Source organism: Crinia signifera, chromosome 4 (genome assembly GCF_055691185.1).
Source record: "Crinia signifera chromosome 4, ASM5569118v1, whole genome shotgun sequence".
NCBI lineage: Eukaryota > Metazoa > Chordata > Amphibia > Anura > Myobatrachidae > Crinia > Crinia signifera.
Window position 1 is genome coordinate 16,607,110 of NC_139220.1, and position 21,103 is coordinate 16,628,212.

Genomic DNA, 21,103 nt, shown 5'->3' on the forward strand with positions numbered 1-21,103 from the left:
CTGTGGGGAATGAAGTAGCCTCACCTGCGGGGTCTGACATCTCCTGGCCTGTGGCTAATGATGTGGCCAGAGCTTTGAGGATTAACATCTCCTCCTGGCCTGGGGGTCTGACGTCTCTTGGCCTGAGGGGGGGACCAATGAAGACTGACTCATGGTCATTAGTGCGGCCTCTCTTGTAGGGAATTCTCCTGGCCTGGGGGTCTGATGTCTCTTGGCCTGGGGGTGGGGGGCAATGAAGACTGACTCATGGTCATTAGTGCGGCCTCTCTTGTAGGGAAATCTCCTGGCCTGGGGAAACTGATGCCCTCTGTGTGCAATGGCATCATCTGACCTAGGGGGACTGATGTGACCTTACCTGTGGGGACTACCATGACCTGACCTGTGCTGTGAGGACTATGGTCACCTGCCCTGTGGCAACCGACATTGCCAGGACCACAGGACTTCCCTTTCTGTCTTTTAGCAACAAAATGTATAAATCAAATTTGTAAATAGACTCCTTTATTTAAGAAATGGTCATTCTTTTGCTATAGATGTGTAACATACCTATGTAACACTGCATAATAATCAGAACAATCCCAGATATAGACATGCAAAAAGGACATTATATATACATTTGAAATCTTAAATAACATTTGTCCGGCCAGTAATCTCCCTATAGGACAGATAACATCGGATTCCACCAGGAATAGACTCGTTTCCTCTTCTCATAGTAATAATAAATAAATAACAGGAGAATAAATAAAAAGGTTCTGTGGGTCACAGCTCGATGGTAACAGACTGGTCCCCTGGTCCTTCAGCTCCGTTATAAATGTAAACAACCATCCACATGGTCCCCGACATCACGTTACTTCCACGTCGTAGGTGCCGACCTCCCGGCCTCTCTTGTCCGACCTCCTTTAAAGCCGAGAGTCTGCCCCGGTCGATTCCTGAGTTCTCGATCAGAGCCGTCGGCCTGCGCTGCCTCTTCATCATATCTGCAAATTCAAATAACTGCTGTCATCCCCCAATATACCTACCCCAGCCACCATTTGTATATATCACCCCAATTCTGAAGCAGGATGCCCCCTACTGCCATTCCCTAGAAACGTATCAATATAAATCCTCTTCTGATCCTCCTGACGCCTACGCATACAGCCTTAGTGATCCCCATGGCAAATGCACCGTCGGGTTACACACCTAGGCTGGTGACCGATGCCCATTGCCCATTGATGGAACCATTAGCCAAACACAATGCCAAACAGCCTGATTAATATTCCAACCACCCATCATGCAGGAGCCTCATCCCGTATCCGTGGGGTTTGGAGAGGTTCGGAGTGGAGCCTTATCCTGTATCAGTGGGGTTGGGAGAGGTTCGGAGTGGAGTCCCTTCCTGTATCCATGGGGCAGGGAGAGGTTTGGAGTGGAGCCTCATCCTGTATCCATGGGGCAGGGAGAGGTTCGGAGTGGAGCCTCATCCTGTATCCGTGGGGCTGGGAGAGGTTCAGAGTGGAGCCTCATCCTGTATCGGTGGGGTTGGGAGAGGTTCGGAGTGGAGCCTCATCCTGTATCGGTGGGGTTGGGAGAGGTTCGGAGTGGAGCCTCATCCTGTATCGGTGGGGTTGGGAGAGGTTCGGAGTGGAGCCTCATCCTGTATCCATGGGGTTGGGAGAGGTTCAGAGTGGAGCCTCATCCTGTATCTGTGGGGTTGGGAGAGGTTCAGAGTGGAGCCTCATCCTGCATCTGTGGGGTTGGGAGAGGTTCGGAGTGGAGCCTCATCCTGTATCCATGGGGTCGGGAGAGGTTCGGAGTGGAGCCTCATCCTGTATCCATGGGGTTGGGAGAGGTTCGGAGTTGAGCCTCATCCTGTATCTGTGTGGTTGAGAGAGGTTCGGAGTGGAGCCTCATCCTGTATCTGTGGGGTTGGGAGAGGTTTGGAGTAGAGCCTCATCCTGTATCTGTGGGGTTGGGAGAGGTTCGGATTGGAGCCTCATCCTGTATCCGTGGGGTTGGGAGAGGTTCGGAGTGGAGCCTCATCCTGTATCTGTGGGGTCGGGAGAGGTTCGGAGAGGAGCCTCATCCTGTATCTGTGGGGTTGGGAGAGGTTCGGAGTGGAGCCTCGTCCTGTATCCGTGAGGTTGGGAGCGGTTTGGAGTGGAGCCTCATCCTGTATCCGTGGGGTCAGGAGAGGTTCGGAGTGGAGCCTCATCCTGTATCCCTGGGGTTGGGAGAGGTTCGGAGTGGAGCCTCATCCTGTATCCATGGGGTTGGGAGAGGTTCGGAGTGGAGCCTCATCCTGTATCCGTGGGGTTGGGAGAGGTTCGGAGAGGGGCTTCATCCTGTATCTGTGGGGTTGGGAGAGGTTCGGAGTGGAGCCTCATCCTGTATCTGTGGGGTTGGGAGAGGTTCGGAGTGGAGCCTCATCCTGTAACCATGGGGTCGGGAGAGGTTCGGAGAGGAGCCTCATCCTGTATCTGTGGGGTTGGGAGAGGTTCGGAGTGGAGCCTCGTCCTGTATCCGTGAGGTTGGGAGCGGTTTGGAGTGGAGCCTCATCCTGTATCCGTGGGGTCAGGAGAGGTTCGGAGTGGAGCCTCATCCTGTATCCCTGGGGTTGGGAGAGGTTCGGAGTGGAGCCTCATCCTGTATCCCTGGGGTTGGGAGAGGTTCGGAGTGGAGCCTCATCCTGTATCCGTGGGGTTGGGAGAGGTTCGGAGAGGGGCTTCATCCTGTATCTGTGGGGTTGGGAGAGGTTCGGAGTGGAGCCTCATCCTGTATCTGTGGGGTTGGGAGAGGTTCGGAGTGGAGCCTCATCCTGTAACCATGGGGTCGGGAGAGGTTCGGAGAGGAGCCTCATCCTGTATCTGTGGGGTTGGGAGAGGTTCGGAGTGGAGCCTCATCCTGTATCTGTGGGGTTGGGAGAGGTTCGGAGTGGAGCCTCATCCTGTACCCGTGGGGTTGGGAGAGGTTCGGAGTGGAGCCTCTTCCTGTATCCATGGGGCTGGGAGAGGTTCGGAGTGGAGCCTCATCCTGTATCCGTGGGGTTGGGAGAGGTTCGGAGAGGGGCCTCATCCTGTATCTGTGGGGTTGGGAGAGGTTCGGAGAGGAGGCTCATCCTGTATCCGTGGGGCTGGGAGAGGTTCGGAGTGGAGCCTCATCCTGTATCCGTGGGGTTGGGAGAGGTTCGGAGAGGGGCTTCATCCTGTATCTGTGGGGTTGGGAGAGGTTCGGAGTGGAGCCTCATCCTGTATCTGTGGGGTTGGGAGAGGTTCGGAGTGGAGCCTCATCCTGTAACCATGGGGTCGGGAGAGGTTCGGAGAGGAGCCTCATCCTGTATCTGTGGGGTTGGGAGAGGTTCGGAGTGGAGCCTCGTCCTGTATCCGTGAGGTTGGGAGCGGTTTGGAGTGGAGCCTCATCCTGTATCCGTGGGGTCAGGAGAGGTTCGGAGTGGAGCCTCATCCTGTATCCCTGGGTTTGGGAGAGGTTCGGAGTGGAGCCTCATCCTGTATCCATGGGGTTGGGAGAGGTTCGGAGTGGAGCCTCATCCTGTATCCGTGGGTTGGAAGAGGTTCGTAATGGAGTCTCATCCTGTATCCGTGGGGTTGGGAGAGGTTCAGAGTGGAGCCTCATCCTATATTCATGGGGTTGGAAGAGGTTCGAAGAGGAGGCTTATCCTGTATCCGTGGGGTCGGGAGAGGTTCAGAGTGGAGCCTCATCCTGTATCTGTGAGGTTTGGAGTGGAGCCTCATCCTGTATCCGTGGGGTTGGGATAGGTTCAGAGTGGAGCCTCATCCTATATTCGTGGGGTTGGAAGAGGTTCGAAGAGGAGGCTCATCCTGTATCCGTGGGGTCGGGAGAGGTTCGGAGTGGAGCCTCATCCTGTATCTGTGAGGTTCGGAGTGGAGCCTCATCCTATATTCGTGGGGTTGGAAGAGGTTCAAAGAGGAGGCTCATCCTGTATCTCTGGCGTTGGGAGAGGTTCGGAGTGGAGCCTCATCCTGTATCTGTGAGGTTCGGAGTGGAGCCTCATCCTATATTCGTGGGGCTGGGAGAGGTTCAGAGTGGAGCCTCATCCTGTATCCGTGGGGTCGGGAGAGGTTCGGAGTGGAGCCTCATCCTGTATCCGTGGGGTCGGGAGAGGTTCGGAGTGGAGCCTCATCCTGTACCCGTGGGGTTGGGAGAGGTTCGGAGTGGAGCCTCATCCTGTATCTGTGAGGTTCGGAGTGGAGCCTCATCCTATATTCGTGGGGCTGGGAGAGCTTCGGAGTGGAGCCTCATCCTGTACCCGTGGGGTTGGGAGAGGTTCGGAGTGGAGCCTCATCCTGCATCCATGGGGCTCGGAGAGGTTCGGAGTGGAGCCTCATCCTGCATCCATGGGGCTCGGAGAAGTTTGGGGTGGAGCCTCATCCTGTACCCGTGGGGTTGGGAGCGGTTCGGAACATTGCCTCGTGGTTCCGGCCAATTGACAAGTTAGTTATTTACTGGAAAATAAACCTTTTTGGATGAAAGATAATATTTATGGATGACCCTTGGCTATGGGTAAGGGTAATAGGGTCGACTGTATGAGGGTCGACATAAATTAGGTTGACCACTAAAGGTCGATAGGGCTTAGGTTGACACAAGAAATAGGTCGACAAGGCTAACCGAAAACTGCACGGGATTCCATATATCGGGATGTTCCGATGTTCGGAATCCCGGATTGAATACCCGACATAGTTATACTGTAATAAATATGTTTATCAGCAAAGCGTTGGTCCGCACTTACAAGATCTCATAGTTTCCCAGAGCCTCCTTGGGTGGGACCTTATTACACTTGCAGTCTGGAACCTCCCCATTGGGAACCACTATATTCAGAGTGTCATTAATGAGGTTGTACTTCAGGATGCGATCGTTAGCTGTGCTTGAGGTAAGAGACGGAGACGCGTTCACCTGTCAAACAGAGAAGCACAAACGGTCTTTTATTATACACGATGGTCCATTAACACATAATGCAATAAATATCAAATGTAGTCTAATGGGACAGAGCAAACCTTTATTGTTTGTAACGCGCTGTGCAAAAATAAACATGGTGGAACACAACTGTCCTTAAGGAGGAATTATGGATCAGAGAAGACCGTTCCATAGATCAGGACTTTAATCCCATTTCCAGGACAGCTGGGAGGAGTGTCCTATTGACAGAGGACGTCTCAACATCGAGTTTACCCACATCGGCCAATCATATAGTATCTTACATTTTTCTACCACAAAATGTACCAAAGCATCTTATTGGTTGCTAAGCAACACCTCCTCAGTTGATATTTGTTCTACAGGCACCTGTAGAACAAACTTTATTAACATCCCAGCTGTCAAAGTGTCTTAACGATACACTGGGAAGCAGTGATAATGCAGTGTCATTACAGATACTGTCAGTTTACAGGACCACAACTGCTGCTAAGGCCTGTCAGGTTTTACGAAAAAAACCTTTCAAACTGCGCCAGTGTGTTTCTGAGTTTTAAGCAGCCAGTTTCAGGCAGAAATAGCATTTGAATTATCAGAAACGATTCTATTATATTAGATCCTAAAACAATGATTTTTGTTGGAGTTACGCTTTCATCTGCCAGTAAATCAACAGAATAGATCTTATCCAAGTAGAGGAAAACATAAAACAAACAAAACTATAATAGCAGGTGATACAGTACTGTAACGTCCCATAGTGTAAACGTCATAGGGTTGTAATACACGGAGAAACAATCTGCCATTGTAATCATCGCATCAGTAATAGGTGAAGGAAACTGTGAGGACAGAGAGGAGCATTGAACATTCCGGAGTGTCTATGGGAACTGCAGGAAGGATAACACAATGCTTTCATTTAACAATGAAATAATCTTAGACACAACATTGAAGACACCATTGTTGTACAGTGCAGTTGTGTCCTATGCTGCTAGATAAGAGGCAGTGTCTCGTGATACACAAATAACAGGGGATGTTATTGTGATCCTCTCGTATTGATATGAAATCTCTCTTCCTCCAGATCCACCGCGTATCTACCTTATAAAGCAGTCAATCTCGTCTTCATTCAATAAGCCCAACGCAGACCCCAATTAACGTGATCCAATTAGTAACAACACATTTAGCTAATGTTTTACAGTATAGTGGAAAAGGACACATTACTGATCTAAGGGCATACTTGCCTACCCTCCCGGAATGGCCGGGAGGGTCCCTCAAATCGGGTCCCCCTCCCGGCCCCCCGGAAGGTGGGCAAGTCTCCCGTATTTTCGCCATAGCCCCTGCTCCCCCTCTCCCTGCAGTCTAAAACGACGAATTTCGCGGGTCCGCGGGGAGGGGGCGGGGCTAAAATGACACGATTCGCATCATTTTGCATCACTTTAGCCCCTCCCCCCATCCCCAGACCAGCAAATTGAAGCGGCGGCCTGTCATGGGGGCGGGGCTTGGTGACATCAGCCGTGCCCCGCCCCCAAAACGAAGCCTCTTCCCGCCCGGACTTCTCCCGGAGAGGAATTTCAAAAAAGTCGGCAGGTATGTCTTAGGGGGGTCTATTTATTAAGCAATTCTACCCTTAAAAATATATTAAAATCACTGGTTCCACATGTTTAGGAGCAGATTCAGAGGCCGATTCAGGTCTGTTCGTACCGGTCCGAATTCGGCGGCATCTCCAATTTTGGGGGTTGCACATGCGCACGGCCGCTCATGCGCAAACACCAAGAGCGAATGCCTTCGGCGCGTTTTACGCTCACCAGGACGTTGGCAAAACGAGTGCCAGGCAGGGGGGCGGCTGCTTGGGTCCGCCCAGCGTTTCAAGGGCGTGTACACAAAAACGGTGGTAGCGCCCATGGAAATGCTGGGCAGACACCTGCGAACGCAGGCCAACCTTCTCCCCTCCTTCCCCCTAACCCTCCTTTTCTGCAACCTAACTCCATCCTTCCCGTCCCGCAGCCTAACCTACTCCAGATACCTGCATTCGGGATGTTGTCTGTCAGAAATCCGGCTTTGGTCATCTGACAGGTGTTGGGTTCCCGGCGCCGGTCTTCTGTCTGAACGCCGGGATGCCAACTACATCTCCTCGTAGCATCTATCCCCATCATTTGAGAATGATAAATCTGAGAAGTGTAGCATTCACCTGTTGCCTTCAATCAAGCAGTCCTGATGGAGAGGGACCACACTATCCCTCTCCAGTAGGCTGGCGGAGATCCTGTCCTTAATGTTTAGGGTCTGGTTGCATTTTATAATAAATCTGCCTCTGAACAGTAAGCCAACTGCTTATCCGTGTAACATGTAAAATAAATATTTACACCATACATTGAACATTTAGGGGGGTATGCAATCCGGGATCATCACGGCTGTCGATCCTCATGACAGCCGTGATCCTTGCCCATTTGCGGTCTGATCGACCGCAGAACGACAGGCTGGATTCAATGTCCCGCCTGCTGCTCGGCGCAAAGGGGGCGTGGAAACGGCCATGGATTGGCGATCTTCGGCTGGGATTGTGAGAATATATACGGTCGTTATCGGCAGAACGGGCACGACAGCTTCTAAAGTTCCAGGATTCTCGGGATCGTTCCGGGATTCTCCACACAAACTGTTTAACCAGGGTTCTCTCAATTCTGTCACACAACAGGCAAATCCATTCAAGAACACTTTAAATGGTGGAGAAGGGGCGTGTGAGCAAGAGAACCAATCAAATGGTGCAATTTCTTCAGTGGCCGTCAGCATGCACACCCCTTGAATTCCCCCCAAAGAGGTGAGCAGCAGCGTTTGGCTTTCATTATTTAGGATTCTGCAGGTTCATACTTACTATTATGTGTCTCCTACTAGTCACGTTATAAGCAGCAAAATAATTCTGTACAATTATCTTTATAATGGTATAATATGTAATTGGCTTTACCAAGCTATAACCTTAAAACTAGGGCCCTCTTAGATACGGATTCCTCTGATTGGCCAGAAAGAAAAAATTATGGTCTGGATTTCAAAGGGGTAAGCGTTTCGGTTGAAACTACCTATTTAGATGTTAGCCAATACAGACAGGCAAAATCTGCCTCCTCTTTGTTACAAAATGCACACTATTCAGCAGAATTTCCTCAGTGGTATGTGACTACCATGGCAACCACAGACATATAGCATAGCACATGATGTAGTGAGCAGAGAGGCTCTGGAACACACCTGTGAGCTCTGTTTTCACTGTGACAACCTACCTCTTCTTCTCACCCCCTCTACCTTCACATATATTTCTGCTAGCTACAGTATGAGCCTGTGTCTATGGCAGACAAGGAGGCTGAGCCACTATGCCAGTTATATAGAAGCCCTGTATTGGGGTATCATACAGCAAAGTCCTGCAGATCACTCACCTCTATGAGCCAAGGCTTCAGCTTGTCATCAATGATGATGTCATACCCATAACACTCAAAGCAATGCTTGTCGTTATTCATCACTGGCTAGAGACGAGAAAGGCGGCGTGTTACAGAGTATATATAGGACAGACATCGGCATAAAAACACACAAAGCTGTAAAAAGAGAACAAAAGTGGTCAATGAATCTCTTCCCCATATAATAATGCCTCCGGGGTCCTATGCCCGGACCCCAAATACTGCATTCAGATGTCCAGTTACAAACTGGAAGAGGCTGTTTAGCTTCCAACTTGCTGCCAGCGGGAGGATAGGTACTTCCTCATGGTTTGGGATCGTTTGGTCTACAGCAAGTTGATCCACAGTCATTAGGTCGACACTGTTAGGTCGACATGGGGAAAGGTCAACATGGTTCTAGGTCGACATGGGTCTGGGTCTACATGGGTTTAGGTTGACAGGTCAATAGGTCGACACAAGCATTAAGTTGACAGTGTATAGGTCGACAGTCAAAAGGTCAACATGGGGGGTGGTTTCGACCAAAATGTCGACAGTCGACATGGACACAGTTTCCAGTGCACCGCATCCCCTCACTTCGCTCGCCATGCTTCGGCACTATTTTATTCATCCACCATGCCCTGTCGACACAGGTTGGATCAAAAAAAAAAACAGGAAAAACCCCATGTCGACCTTTTGACGATCGACCGAGAGACACTGTCAACCTAATGACCTGTCGACCTAAACCCCTGTCGACATAATGATTGTCAACCAACTTGCTGTAGACCCAATGATCGTAGCACCTGTCTCATCTTTGTGGCCACCGCTTACGTTACGGAAGTTACGTAGAGTAATTGTCTACTCGCCTCTCTTCGCTCACCACAACTTTACTAACGTTAATAGAAGGTGGCGTGGACACAGGGTGGTGGTGTGGACACAGGGTGGTGGTGTGAAATTTGCAGAATAGCAGCTAACGTAACTGGCGTAATCGGTGGCCGCAAAGACGAGGAAGTACCGGAGGGTCTCTTATATAAGGATATATACGGTAATAACTTGTGGAATCGGTAGTTACCATGGCAGCTCCCAATATGGCAGCACACCTGCCACACCTGCTAGGTGCTGCAAAATTAAATCTGATGCCCTTTTGCTCCTATGTATCACTGTGTACAGCTTCAGCTACAGGAAAGCGGTACAAACAGTGCAAGTTGTCATTACTGCTGCCATGAAGTGCTGACATGCCAGTCATTTATGGTTTTACTGTTTGTACTGTAATTATCTCACAGATGTGGCTGCCTGCAGGACTCACACAGCTCTTCTGGTCACAAGTCTGTCATCCAATGAGAACGCTACGCGCCGTTAATCAGTTATAGCCCCTTTGTGAGTTCTCTGGGGAGCTGTAATAGAAGATGTCAGAGACAGCGCCCCCACTAGGCTCAGACTGGCTACTGCAGTTCTATTGTTGTACCCCATGCCTCATCGGAACCACCAGCGTGCAGGATATCCCCCCATGGGGATCAGACTGGCATTGCTGTGCATCATGAAGTCTGACAGAGGAGAGACAGACATTGTTATATTCTCTTACTACACTGTGGAGGATATGACCAGATTTCGGCCGCCATATTTGGTAGCTGTAGACCCTGCGTCGCCCACCAGTGACACTATATTACGCCCCCTGTCATACACACCCCCAGACGGGGCCAGTACAGACTAGGTTGTCCGCCCGCTACATCTAGAATGCATAGATCTACAGCAATGTCGTTGAACTCATGGCCCTCCAGCTGTTGTGGAACTTCAAGTCCCAGCATGCCCTGCCACAGCTTTAGCAATCCATTATATAAAATATGTGGCAGGGCAAGATGGGATGTGTAGTTCCACAACAGCTGTTGTGCTGGGAGTTTACACCACTGATCTACAGTGTCTAGATAGACAGTCAATAGGTCTACCCCCAAAAGGTCGACACGCAGTAGATCAACATGAAAAAAAGGGTAGACACATGACTTTTTTTTGTTTAAACCGGGTTGTTCTTACTTCAACCTCCATGTCGGCATAGAGGGAGAATATTATAGTGTGCTGAGCCCGAAGCATGGCGAGCGCATGCGTTAGACTAATTGGGGGTCCATGTCGACAGTTGCCGACACTGACACTGAAAATAATGTGCAAAACTCATGTCTACCTTATTTACATCAACCTTTTGACTCTGTCGACCTATGGCATGTTGACTTTTTTGGGGTAGACCTATTGTTTATCTGGACACTGTCTATCTAATAATCCACACCCTATAACTGCCCATGGAATTGTGGGTGATAAATAAATACACCTCCTCACCTAGTATACAGAGAAGTGATGTGAGTGCGTGGTGGTAATGACAAGTATCAAACTCCACATAGGCAAACGCAGGGGGTGTTTCTGGTTGCCCGGAGGCCCTCTCCTATTGGTAAGTGCCTTAAATGATGACAACAATAGCGCTGGTATATAATATGATCAGTAGAGCTGCCACCACATCATGCAGTGTAAGGGACAGAGCGGAGCAGCGGCACATGCCCAGTGTACCAGCTTCTACCACATTTACTGTATGTGTGGATCTGATCCCTCAAACATCGCAATGGACCAGAGAGCAGCTGCCAAGAGGAAGAGACAGGAGCCTTACCATGAAGTGGGAGATTGTGAGCTTAGAAAGTGCAGTACTGGTTCTATTATGTCTGTGTATTTATTATATGTTTAGCCTTTTCCTGACCACTTATTTAAATGTTTGAAACAGCCTGTACTATAGACCATCTGTACAGTTAAATATTAATACTGTATTCCATACAGTGTCCAGTGTATAAAAATACACATTTTCAGGGCTGTCGCCGCTCCCACAGACTCACGTACTTACTCCAATGCGCTGCAGAGTGGGGGATTTTGGATTACATTTGGAAACCCCTCTCTAAAATTCCTACGTTTGCCACCCGCTCCAGGCATGGATAGTCGCGTCTTTCCCGCAGACGGGTGAATATGGGCATTTATTTCCATGCAGGTAATGCATACTTGCCTACCTGACCCTCTCCATGAGGGAGAAGATGCTCTGTTCCTGGACTTCCCTGGTAATGTAGGATTGCCATCACCTGTGGTGAGCTGGGTAATAGATAAGAAAGGTATCACACAGGGTGATGGCAATCCTACATTACCAGGGAAGTCCAGGAACAGAACAGAGACAAGCAGTCAGCTCTCAACTGCAGCAAATACATTTAATGTCAAACATCTGTACCATTAAGTTTCAAGGTGAGCAAAGGGTTTATAGTAAAAGAGGCAATCTATCCTCAGATAAATGTCTCTATGAGTCTCGTAAACCTGTCTTGCACGAACCATGAAAGGGCCCGTGGTCCTCAACGCCGGCTTCTCCCGTAATGACTGCAATGTGATCCCTGATATTACTCTGCCGGGACTATAAACCACATCACAAGCAGCTGTGACTTAGCCCAGCACCGCGTCCTTCCAGCAGCGGGGACGATAAGCGCTGACATCGCCTTTATTCGGTCACCTGCAACATATTAAGCCATATTTCCAATGATCTGTCATTGCCCTCTTCCTGGCCGGGCATCTCTGCAGATAGGACACCGCTAGGAGCTCCAGGGACTCACAAAAACAGGGACTTTATAATAAGTAGACTTCAGATGCTCAGATTGTACTAGATGCCTCAGCTTGTGCCAACTTTTCTTTTTTTAACATAAATCCGCCAGACAAGGATTGTGGTTAACACACTAGACTAAGAAATCAAACGTTGGGGTTTCGAACCAATGAGAGCTCCTGGGGACTTGGGAAAGTTTTACTTTCCGTCCGCAACTTAAGAACGGCTGATTAACCCACAGCACCCGGAATCGTGGTTCGCTTGGCAGAATAAATATACCTAGATGCTCAGTCTTATGCCGGAACTATGTAGCAGAGATAAACGTTGCATGGTCTTAGTAAAGGTGAACGGAAGGAGATAGCAAAAAGGGATAAATAAAAAAATTGCACCCCAACCGGTGTAGTATCCAACTGCATGGCTGCGCATCAGCTCCCATAATCCTCTGGGCTTACTGCCTGCAGAAGGTCACTGAGAAATGGTTCTTCGCAGGATGGTCACCTGTTAGCTGATTGGCTGAGCTCACTTGGATGGTGAATCATTAAACTGTGTGAATAAGGGTGTGGCCACAATCCATTGCGAATCCCGGGGGCCTGGAGGCATGACTCCGCCTCCTCTGCAGCCTGGGTTCCTGTTAAGTCCTGAGTCCTGGTACTTTGTCCCACTTCCCACCCTCTCTGCACAGGTACATGGGACATGAAAGTCTATAAGCTCCACCCATTTATATATATATTTTTTTTGGTACTCTTTACCTAGCACGGCGCCCATCGCGGGCATCAAATGCACAAAAAAACGGGTGTGACGCGATGCCCGCGATTTCCCATAGGGAACAATGTTAAAAGTGTGATTGGACGCGATTTTACTGTTCAATGCCTCAATGCCCGCGATTTTTCCATAGGAAACAATGTTAAATGGGCCACAGAGCCCAAATAGTCCCCCTGAAGTCTGAAATGGCCCCCACAATTGTTAACGCCACCCCACGATCAACGTGAACCCGAAGCGTGGCGAGCGCAGCGAGCCGGCGAGGGGCGGCGGTACGCGTCCTCCGACCTTTTCATACCCCCACTATCCACGTCGGCGTGGAGTTGAGAATAGAATAGTGTGGCGAGCGCAGCGAGCCACCGAGCCCGAAGCGTGGCGAGCGCAGCGAGCCCCGCGAGGGGACGCGGATACCTTCACAGGTAAACGCGTCCCTTCGCGGGCTTCACAGGTATCCGCGTCCCCTCGCCACGCTTCGGGCTCGGTGGCTCGCCACACTATTCTATTCTCAACTCCACGCCGACGTGGATAGTGGGGGTATGAAAAGGTCGGAGGACGCGTACCGCTGCGCTCGCCACGCTTCGGGTTCACGTTGATCGTGGGGTGGCGTTAACAATTGTGGGGGCCATTTAAGACTTCAGAGGGACTATTAGGGCTCTGTGGCCCATTTAACATTGTTTCCTATGGAAAAATCGCGGCCATTGAGGCATTGAACAGTAAAATCGCGTCCAATCACACTTTTAACATTGATCCCTATGGGAAATCGCGGGCATCGCGTCGCACCCGTTTTTTTAGTGCATGCGATGGCCGCGATTTTTTACCCCCGATGACCGCGATGGACATCGTGGGCGCCGTGCTAGGTAAAGAGTACCTTTTTTTTTGTGCCGACAGGCGGTATTTCGTGCCCTGCTATCCGCTACAGCGTGGTGGAAGAATAAAAATGTGTGCCAAGCGCAGAAAGCCATGCGAGGGGATGCGGTACACTTTGACGGTGTCCATGTCGACATTCGGGAAAAAAAACAATGAAAAACTCTTGTCGACCTAATGCTGGTGTCGTCCTTACAAACCTGCCAAGGTCATGTGTTGTCCTAAGCTCTGTCGACCTTCACTGGTCAACACAATGCATGTCGACTTAATGACCGTTTCCCATACTCTGTCCCAGAGTTCCCAAACTCAATATGCAAAGCACCCTTACATTCCAGGTTTAAGGATATCCATGCTTGATTACAGAGGGTTAAATCCAACAGACCAAGATACTAATTAAGCCATTTAGATATCCTTAAAACCTGTATTGCTAGGGTACTGTGAGGACCGGGTTTGGGAACCTCTGCTCTATCCAGCTATACAGAAACCTTACAGAAGACAGATGTTGGTGATCGCACTTTATTAAACGGCAATTACGTTTTATTTTACTTTAAATCGGCCCTTTAAATGATAGATGGATGAAATCCCGGAGCTGGCCCGATGTCATGGTAAAGAGTGATCAGTTTCTCCTGATGCAGAACGTCAGGAACTCTGCGGCCTATTCCCACTAACAGACGTATTTTCAAGGTCTAGAACCTCCGAATCGGACTGATTTCAGGCTGCGCAGCGAGGCGCCTACGCTCGGAGAAAACATATGTACTTAGGTTTCAGGAAACCACATTAGAACGTGGGCAGCTAAACATGTTCAATAGCTTGTAATTATGTTTTACACACTGTTTACCATCAGCCACATCAACCATAAGCTATGATCTTGTGGCCTCAGACCCCACAACGCTTCCCAGTGGGACTGCAAATGGCAGGCTTCGTCTCACTGGCGCCACCTGCTGACAGCTGCATCTTATACACTAAATCACCTTCAACACCAGTGCCACAATAAAAATGGCTAGATGTATTAGTAACTGGTGTTTATAAAGCGCCAACATACTCCGTCATGCAGTACAATGCCTCCTAAATACAGTTATTTTACATTTGTTTTATTTGATCCCTGACAAGTCAATCAAAAACTCCCCATAGAACTGTCATTAGCCCAGGTCAGCTCATTGCCCATTCTGGAAGGCATCTGGTCCAACACGTGCCAGGCCTAATTTGACACTGGAGTATGTACAAATCTGCAGCATATAGGCTCCATGCCCCGAACCGATACATATGCACGATACGACTGGTCGGATGTAACTCCGACTACCTGACTGCACCGGACCCTGAACATGCATGGTATTCCTATGAGGGGAATAAGGAGGTGTGGGATTAGGCCTGAGAGTAGGGACAACCACGGGAAGGTACAACATGGTGAACAGGCGATGTGAGCAATAAAAGACCACAGGCCTAGAAGACTGGACACAAACAAGGAGGATCAAGCCACTCCCCCTGGGGGATGTCACCATGACAATGCCACAGGCACAACACACAAATTTACCACTCATGATATAATATCAGATAAGCATAATATCACCATTGACTACATATTTATCTACATCGTAATGATATAACTGCAAGTTCTTATTGTTAATACTCGGTGAGAAGTGTTATTGTTCTAGGAAGTTTTTCTATAGCAATTAGTAAAATTGCAATATCCAGGATCCAGACCCATTAGACTTAGAAGGCGTAATAACTTTCTGACAGCAATATCACAGTGTCCTGCCCATTACAGAAGTAGTGTCTATAGATTGTAAGCTTGCGAGCAGGGCCCTCATACCTTTTGACTGTCTGTAAATACCCTGTTTGTTGTATCACTGTCTCCGATTGTAAAGCGCAACGGAATCTGCTGCGCTATATAAGAAACTGTTAATAAATTAATAATAGTATCCTCATCCCTAGTGCTCCCCCTGCTGGCCAGCGATATCAGTGTCCTGCCCAGTACAGGAGTATTGTCCCGATCCCCAGTGTAAATCTCTCACTCACCGCCACGGCCTTCAGCGACTGTACAATAATCCAGTGAATTTCATCAAAGAGTTTAGCAGTGACTTCCCGTCCTCGTGTGCTCTCCAGGTATAGATGCAGGTTACTTACTGTCCATTTGCCGCCGTGGATGTGATTGTAGTCATCCTGGAGAGGAGAAGAGCAGGTTATGTCTCAGCCAGAGCCCCCAGGCTTGTCTAAATGTACTGGAATAAGACGCAGCACTCAATTTCCCTCACACAACGAGCAATACGCCGAGAGCACAGGACGCAGTTATTGGATTATCTGTCCGTGATGGTGTTTGGTACAAATGCTCCGATACTCAAGTTGTTTCTCTCTGCTTTAAAATGAGGCTAGAAATAAAATATATAAAGTTTAAAAAAAAAATCTAAATTCATTAAAAGGAACAGTAACCTCCAACAGTGACTTCATCTGGATTTTCTGCATAAATTACTGTGATTTCCTGTAATAAACCACATGACAGCCGATGTGTCAATGGTCACAAATTGGGCAATTTGTGTTACAAAAACATCTGCAAATTATATATATATATATATATATATATATATATATAGAGAGAAGCAGGGCACAACAGGCAGCACTGTTTTTAAAGTGGCAATCACTTACACTGCAAAACCAGTTTGATTTTAAAGTGTAAATGATTGCCGCTTTAAAAAAACTGGAGATTTCTCACAAAATCTCTCACTTTCTGATTCTCTCATCCTATTACATTTCACCCAAAGTGTAAAAGGTAAATTACAAGTGAAAATTTTATTAGCACATTTTCACTTGTAATTTACGTTTGACACTTTGTTAACACAGGTTGCCTAGGTAACCCAGCATCGCGTGTTCCCGGCGGAAGAGCCAGAAGTGAAACACCAGCTGCTTCCTGCTGCACGCCGGGGCACGGATGCGGGTGACGGACTCCCGCCTCTGCTCTCTCCTACCCAATAAAGGTAAGAGTCTTACCATACACCTGCTGTTACACTCTGCACCTTGAAAACTGGGTATATCCCCGAAACGTCGGTTCCCTGTATGCACGTTTTTATGGCTTTATAAAATACTTTTCTACCAAGACTCCGAGTGCTGCCTGTTGTTCCCTGCTTCTACACATATGTTGGAGGGCACCGGAGCAAACTACCCAGCTGGGATAGAGTGCCGGTCCGCCCCACAGTCTATATATAGATATATATATTTTGTGCATATGACCCGGCACTCCACTATCACTGATGCAGCTGCCCCCGGTGGCCAACTACCCCGAGTTGCGCCAGGCACCTATTGCATATTTTACAGTCCACTTGCTCCCATGTGTTTTTAAAAATTTGTTTAACATGTCATTTTTCAAACACTGCCTGTAACATGGCAGTTAGGAGCGCTAGGACCATTTTTTTATTTGAGTGGCGCTCGCAACCTGATTGACAGGGAGTGGCCGTGTGGGGTTGGATCCCGGCGTTTCATGAGCTTGCCCGCAAAAACGATGGGCGTGCCCAATGAAATCCTGGGAATATCCGGTGAAACACAGAAGGGTACTTGTTTCCTAGCACGGCCACACCGATTTGTATCGGGGTGATCATGTCGGAAAAATCGCGTCGGTCGCATCGCATGCAACCAAATCGCATGCGATTCGACCGACGCGATCGACCTGATTTTTACATTGAATCAAATGTGAATAGGGCCCCTGGGACCCTATTTTACATTGGATTCAATGTAAAGTATTCCCCAGACCCCCAATTTTACCCCCTCAACGGCACCCCACGATTGACGCCAACCTGAAGCGTGGCGAGTGCAGGAAGCCCGCGAGGGGCGGCGGTACGCGTCCTCCGACCTTTTCATACCCCTACTATCCACGTCGGTGTGGAGTTGAGAATATAAAGTGTGGCGAGTGCAGCGAGCCACCGAGCCTGAAGCGTGGCGAGCGCAGCGAGCCCCGCGAGGGGACGCGTATAACTTCACAGGTATACGCGTCCCCTTGCCACGCTTCGGGCTCGGTGGCACGTTGCGCTCGCCACACTTTATATTCTCAACTCCCCGCCGACGTTGATAGTAGGGGTATGAAAAGGTCGGAGGACGCATACCGCCGCCCCTTCGCGGGCTTGCTGCGCTCGCCACGCTTCGGGTTGGAGTCAATCGTGGGGTGACGCTCACAATGGGGTTGCGTAACTTTTTAACCATGACGGGGCCATATACAATGTGAAATGGGTCATATTGGCCCATTTCACATTGTTTCCTATGTGAGATGGACTTAATCAAGTCCATCTCATCTTGTGCCATTATAATGGCACAAGACCGACGCGATGCTCCCGATTTCAATGTTAAAAATATTTTAACATTGAAGCCTATGGCAAAATCGCGTCCATCGCATCGGTCACGTCGGGGGCCATGTTAATGCACGCGACCGACGCGATGCCCCCGATTTTGACTTTGCCGGCAAAATGGACCTGATTTCAAAGGAAATCGGGTCCATCGTGTACCTTAACTTTAAGGTACACGATGGACAAGATTGTGGCCGTGCTAGGAAACAAGTACCCACAGAAGTGTTTATGCCTGCTAGAGTCGGGGGAATTACTTCGGCGCTATCTCAGAAGTAGCCGTTTTGATCTCAGAAACCGAGTGAGTCGTGGGCTACGCCACAGCTGCGAGCACCAGAGAGAAGAGGAAAAAATAATTAGATGATAAATAACATCGGGTAGATAGTGCTATAAAGGGGAAGAAGCAAGCAATAGCTGCGGGAGGGGGGTGTGGGATCCCCTAGAGGTGATCTGAGAAATACCCAAAGAGCATCAGCCTAGTGCGGATTCGCTAGGTGTCTTACCACCTGACCGCTGCGGATGTGCGAGATCTCGCAAACATTATGCCCAGCCTGAGCCCCCCACACAACCGCCACTTGGCCGCCCAATTTTAACACCCGTTCCTGCTGATATCTGAAACAACCATAAGACACAAACATGCACCTTTCATTTTTTATTTACATCTGAATGATTAGATATTTGCAGTTAATGCGAGGGAAGAGCCTTTTCTCTACGTTATCTGCATTTATACATAACAAGACTCAATGTAACAATCAAACCGCGCTGGTTGTAACGCATTTGGCACTTCTCAGCGCTTCTTACATCTCCCCCCATAATCCCTTGCTTCCCTCTGCATCATGTGACCACCCAGTGACTTGATGACTGACTGGTTTCAACTACAAGACAGGATGTAGGCCTGGCGCCTTTACACAGCTGACAGAAATCATGGAACTTTTAATATCTGTAATAAATCATCATGTACAGTGGTACAATACTAATTATTATATTACATTACTAATAGTAACTAATAACACACAATTAGTGTTAGCATCCAAGCACACTAATTAATACCATATAGGATATTAGTTATAGGAGTTTATACACATATAATACCCCTTTCACATCGCACTTTTAAAACGGTATATTGCCGTTTTTTTCCCTTTTTAAAACGTTTAAGCCTGCACTGTGAATGCACCACAGCCAATTTACCGTTTCAAGTTAACTGGCATTTCGAACCGTGTAAAAAGCAGAGTCCTACACGGTTCCTTGCCGTTTTTTGTGCAATGTGAATGTGTACAGTTTGTCTGAAACGGTATTTCAGGCAAACACAAGCACAAGCACAATTTGTGGCATATATATACATACATGTACAGAGACATACAAATATATGTATAATATATATTTATATAAAGAAGGCTGCTCTTGCCCGGCATCCCCTCACCTCTCATTAAAGTGCGGGGATTCGCTCCGGGTGCTGGCCGGCTGGTGCGGGGATTCGCTCCGGGTGCTGGCAGGCTGATCCTGGGCAGCTGGTGCGGGGATTCGCTCCGGGTGCTGGCAGGCTGATCCTGGGCACTGTGGGATGAAGGCGAGCAGGCGGACAGGTAAATGGATGCAGGGCAGCGGACGGCTGGATGGAGGGTAGCATGCGGGCAAATGGAGGGCGGCAGGCTACTGTTTTTTCTGTGTGGCTACTGTGTTTTTCGCTATGTAGTGACAGCTGACCGCCCCTCAGGTTCCTGCCTAGTACATTCTCCGGGGGGCGGGGGGCGCGCATCAGTGTGTGTGATCTCTGGCGCAGACCGGTGCTGCTATCGGTATCGCAGGTGAGAGGGAAGACCCGGCCGACACTGCCACCCTCAATGCAGCAAGGTGAGCGGTGCGGGACCTGCAGTGGCGGCTCTGTAGAGAGCAGGGCTCCCGGCAAAGGACCATTGTCTAAGTGCATCACTTACCACCATTGAGCTGAGCACCGGGTTGCAGGACGCTGCACTACAACATCGACAGCCGGAGACGAGGCTGCAGGTCCTCTCTGCTCTCCGACAATCAAACCCAGAGGAGCTCACTTCAGTCTCGGGGACCACGGAGTAAGTAACTTCGGAGACACGGCGCAGTAACGGTATAATAGTGACAGGCAATCGTCACACACTGCCTTGAAACGTGTTCTGGATGAAACGTTTCAAGTGCTATGTGAATGACACTTAACCGGTATTTAAAACGGTAATCTGGGTCACTGTTAAGGCTCTGACCCGTTTTAATTACCGTTTTAAAATACCGGTTTTTAAAACGTGTCTGCGATGTGAAAGGGGTATAAGCTGCACCTACAGTTTATATCATCCTGCTGCATCATCCATATTAATCTCTATCTTCCAGCACAGCCGCCCTTGATTGACACATACACTGCGCGTTGATTGGTAACTCCCCCTTCCATCCATTCAGCATACAGGCCAAGCAATCCTATCTGCCTGTGTATGAGCAGCATTGGACAGCTGGACGTCACAGCTCGTCGAATCACAAATAAGGTTAAAGACGCTTCTTACCCCGTGTTTCTGAATGGCGACATTTGTTAGGTGCACAAACATGTTGTCCAGCTCGCTGGTGCTTGGCGTGTATTTTACGGTGCAGAAACGGCAAAACCCGAGTTTGTACCTGGGGTGGAAAACATTATACTGGTTACTATTACAGCAGGAACAGGACGTTGTAATGGTTAGCATTACTGCCTCACAGCACTGAGGTCATTAGTTCCATTCCCACCATGGCTCTAACTGTGCAGAGTTTGTATATTCTCCCGGTGCTTACGTGGGTTTCCTCCGGGTACTCCGGTTTCCTCCCACAATCCAAAAATATACTGGTAGGCTATTTGGCTTCCAACAAAAAATTAACCCTATAATGTCTGTGTGCGCGTGTACATGTGGTAGGGAATATAGATTGTAAGCTCCGCTGGGGCAGGGACTGATGTGAGTGTTCAAGTATTCTCTGTACAGCGCTGCAGGAATATGTGTGCGCTATATAAGAAACTGGTAATAAATAACACAACATATGCAGCACTTTCTAGCTGAGCCCGAAGCCGGGGGGGGGGGGTCTGCGCATGCGCGGTTAGCACTGACCCCCCCCACCACTGTCCGCAGCACCAGCGGCAGTGCGATCCATAGCCAATAGGCTACAATGGGCTAATCTCATACAATTATCTAAGTTTCTATGTATTTATGGAGACAATGGGGCCAATAGTGTAGATGAGAGGGTACACGCCCACATTACCCTGGCCA

General features: G+C 49.0%; 1 protein-coding gene across 1 annotated transcript in view; it reads right to left on the minus strand.

Moving 5' to 3' along the window:
- Positions 1–472: 472 nt before the first annotated feature.
- TTLL1 (TTL family tubulin polyglutamylase complex subunit L1) overlaps positions 473–21,103 on the minus strand; it is a 28,001-nt gene continuing 7,370 nt past the window's right edge. The window contains exons 6-10 of the mRNA XM_083181242.1: positions 20,378–20,486; positions 15,553–15,696; positions 8,316–8,402; positions 4,739–4,902; positions 473–974 (exon numbers count right to left, since the gene is read on the minus strand). Of these exons, the coding sequence (XP_083037368.1) occupies positions 845–974; positions 4,739–4,902; positions 8,316–8,402; positions 15,553–15,696; positions 20,378–20,486 (634 nt within the window). The 3' untranslated portion in view covers positions 473–844. The remainder of the gene's footprint in view (positions 975–4,738; positions 4,903–8,315; positions 8,403–15,552; positions 15,697–20,377; positions 20,487–21,103) is intronic.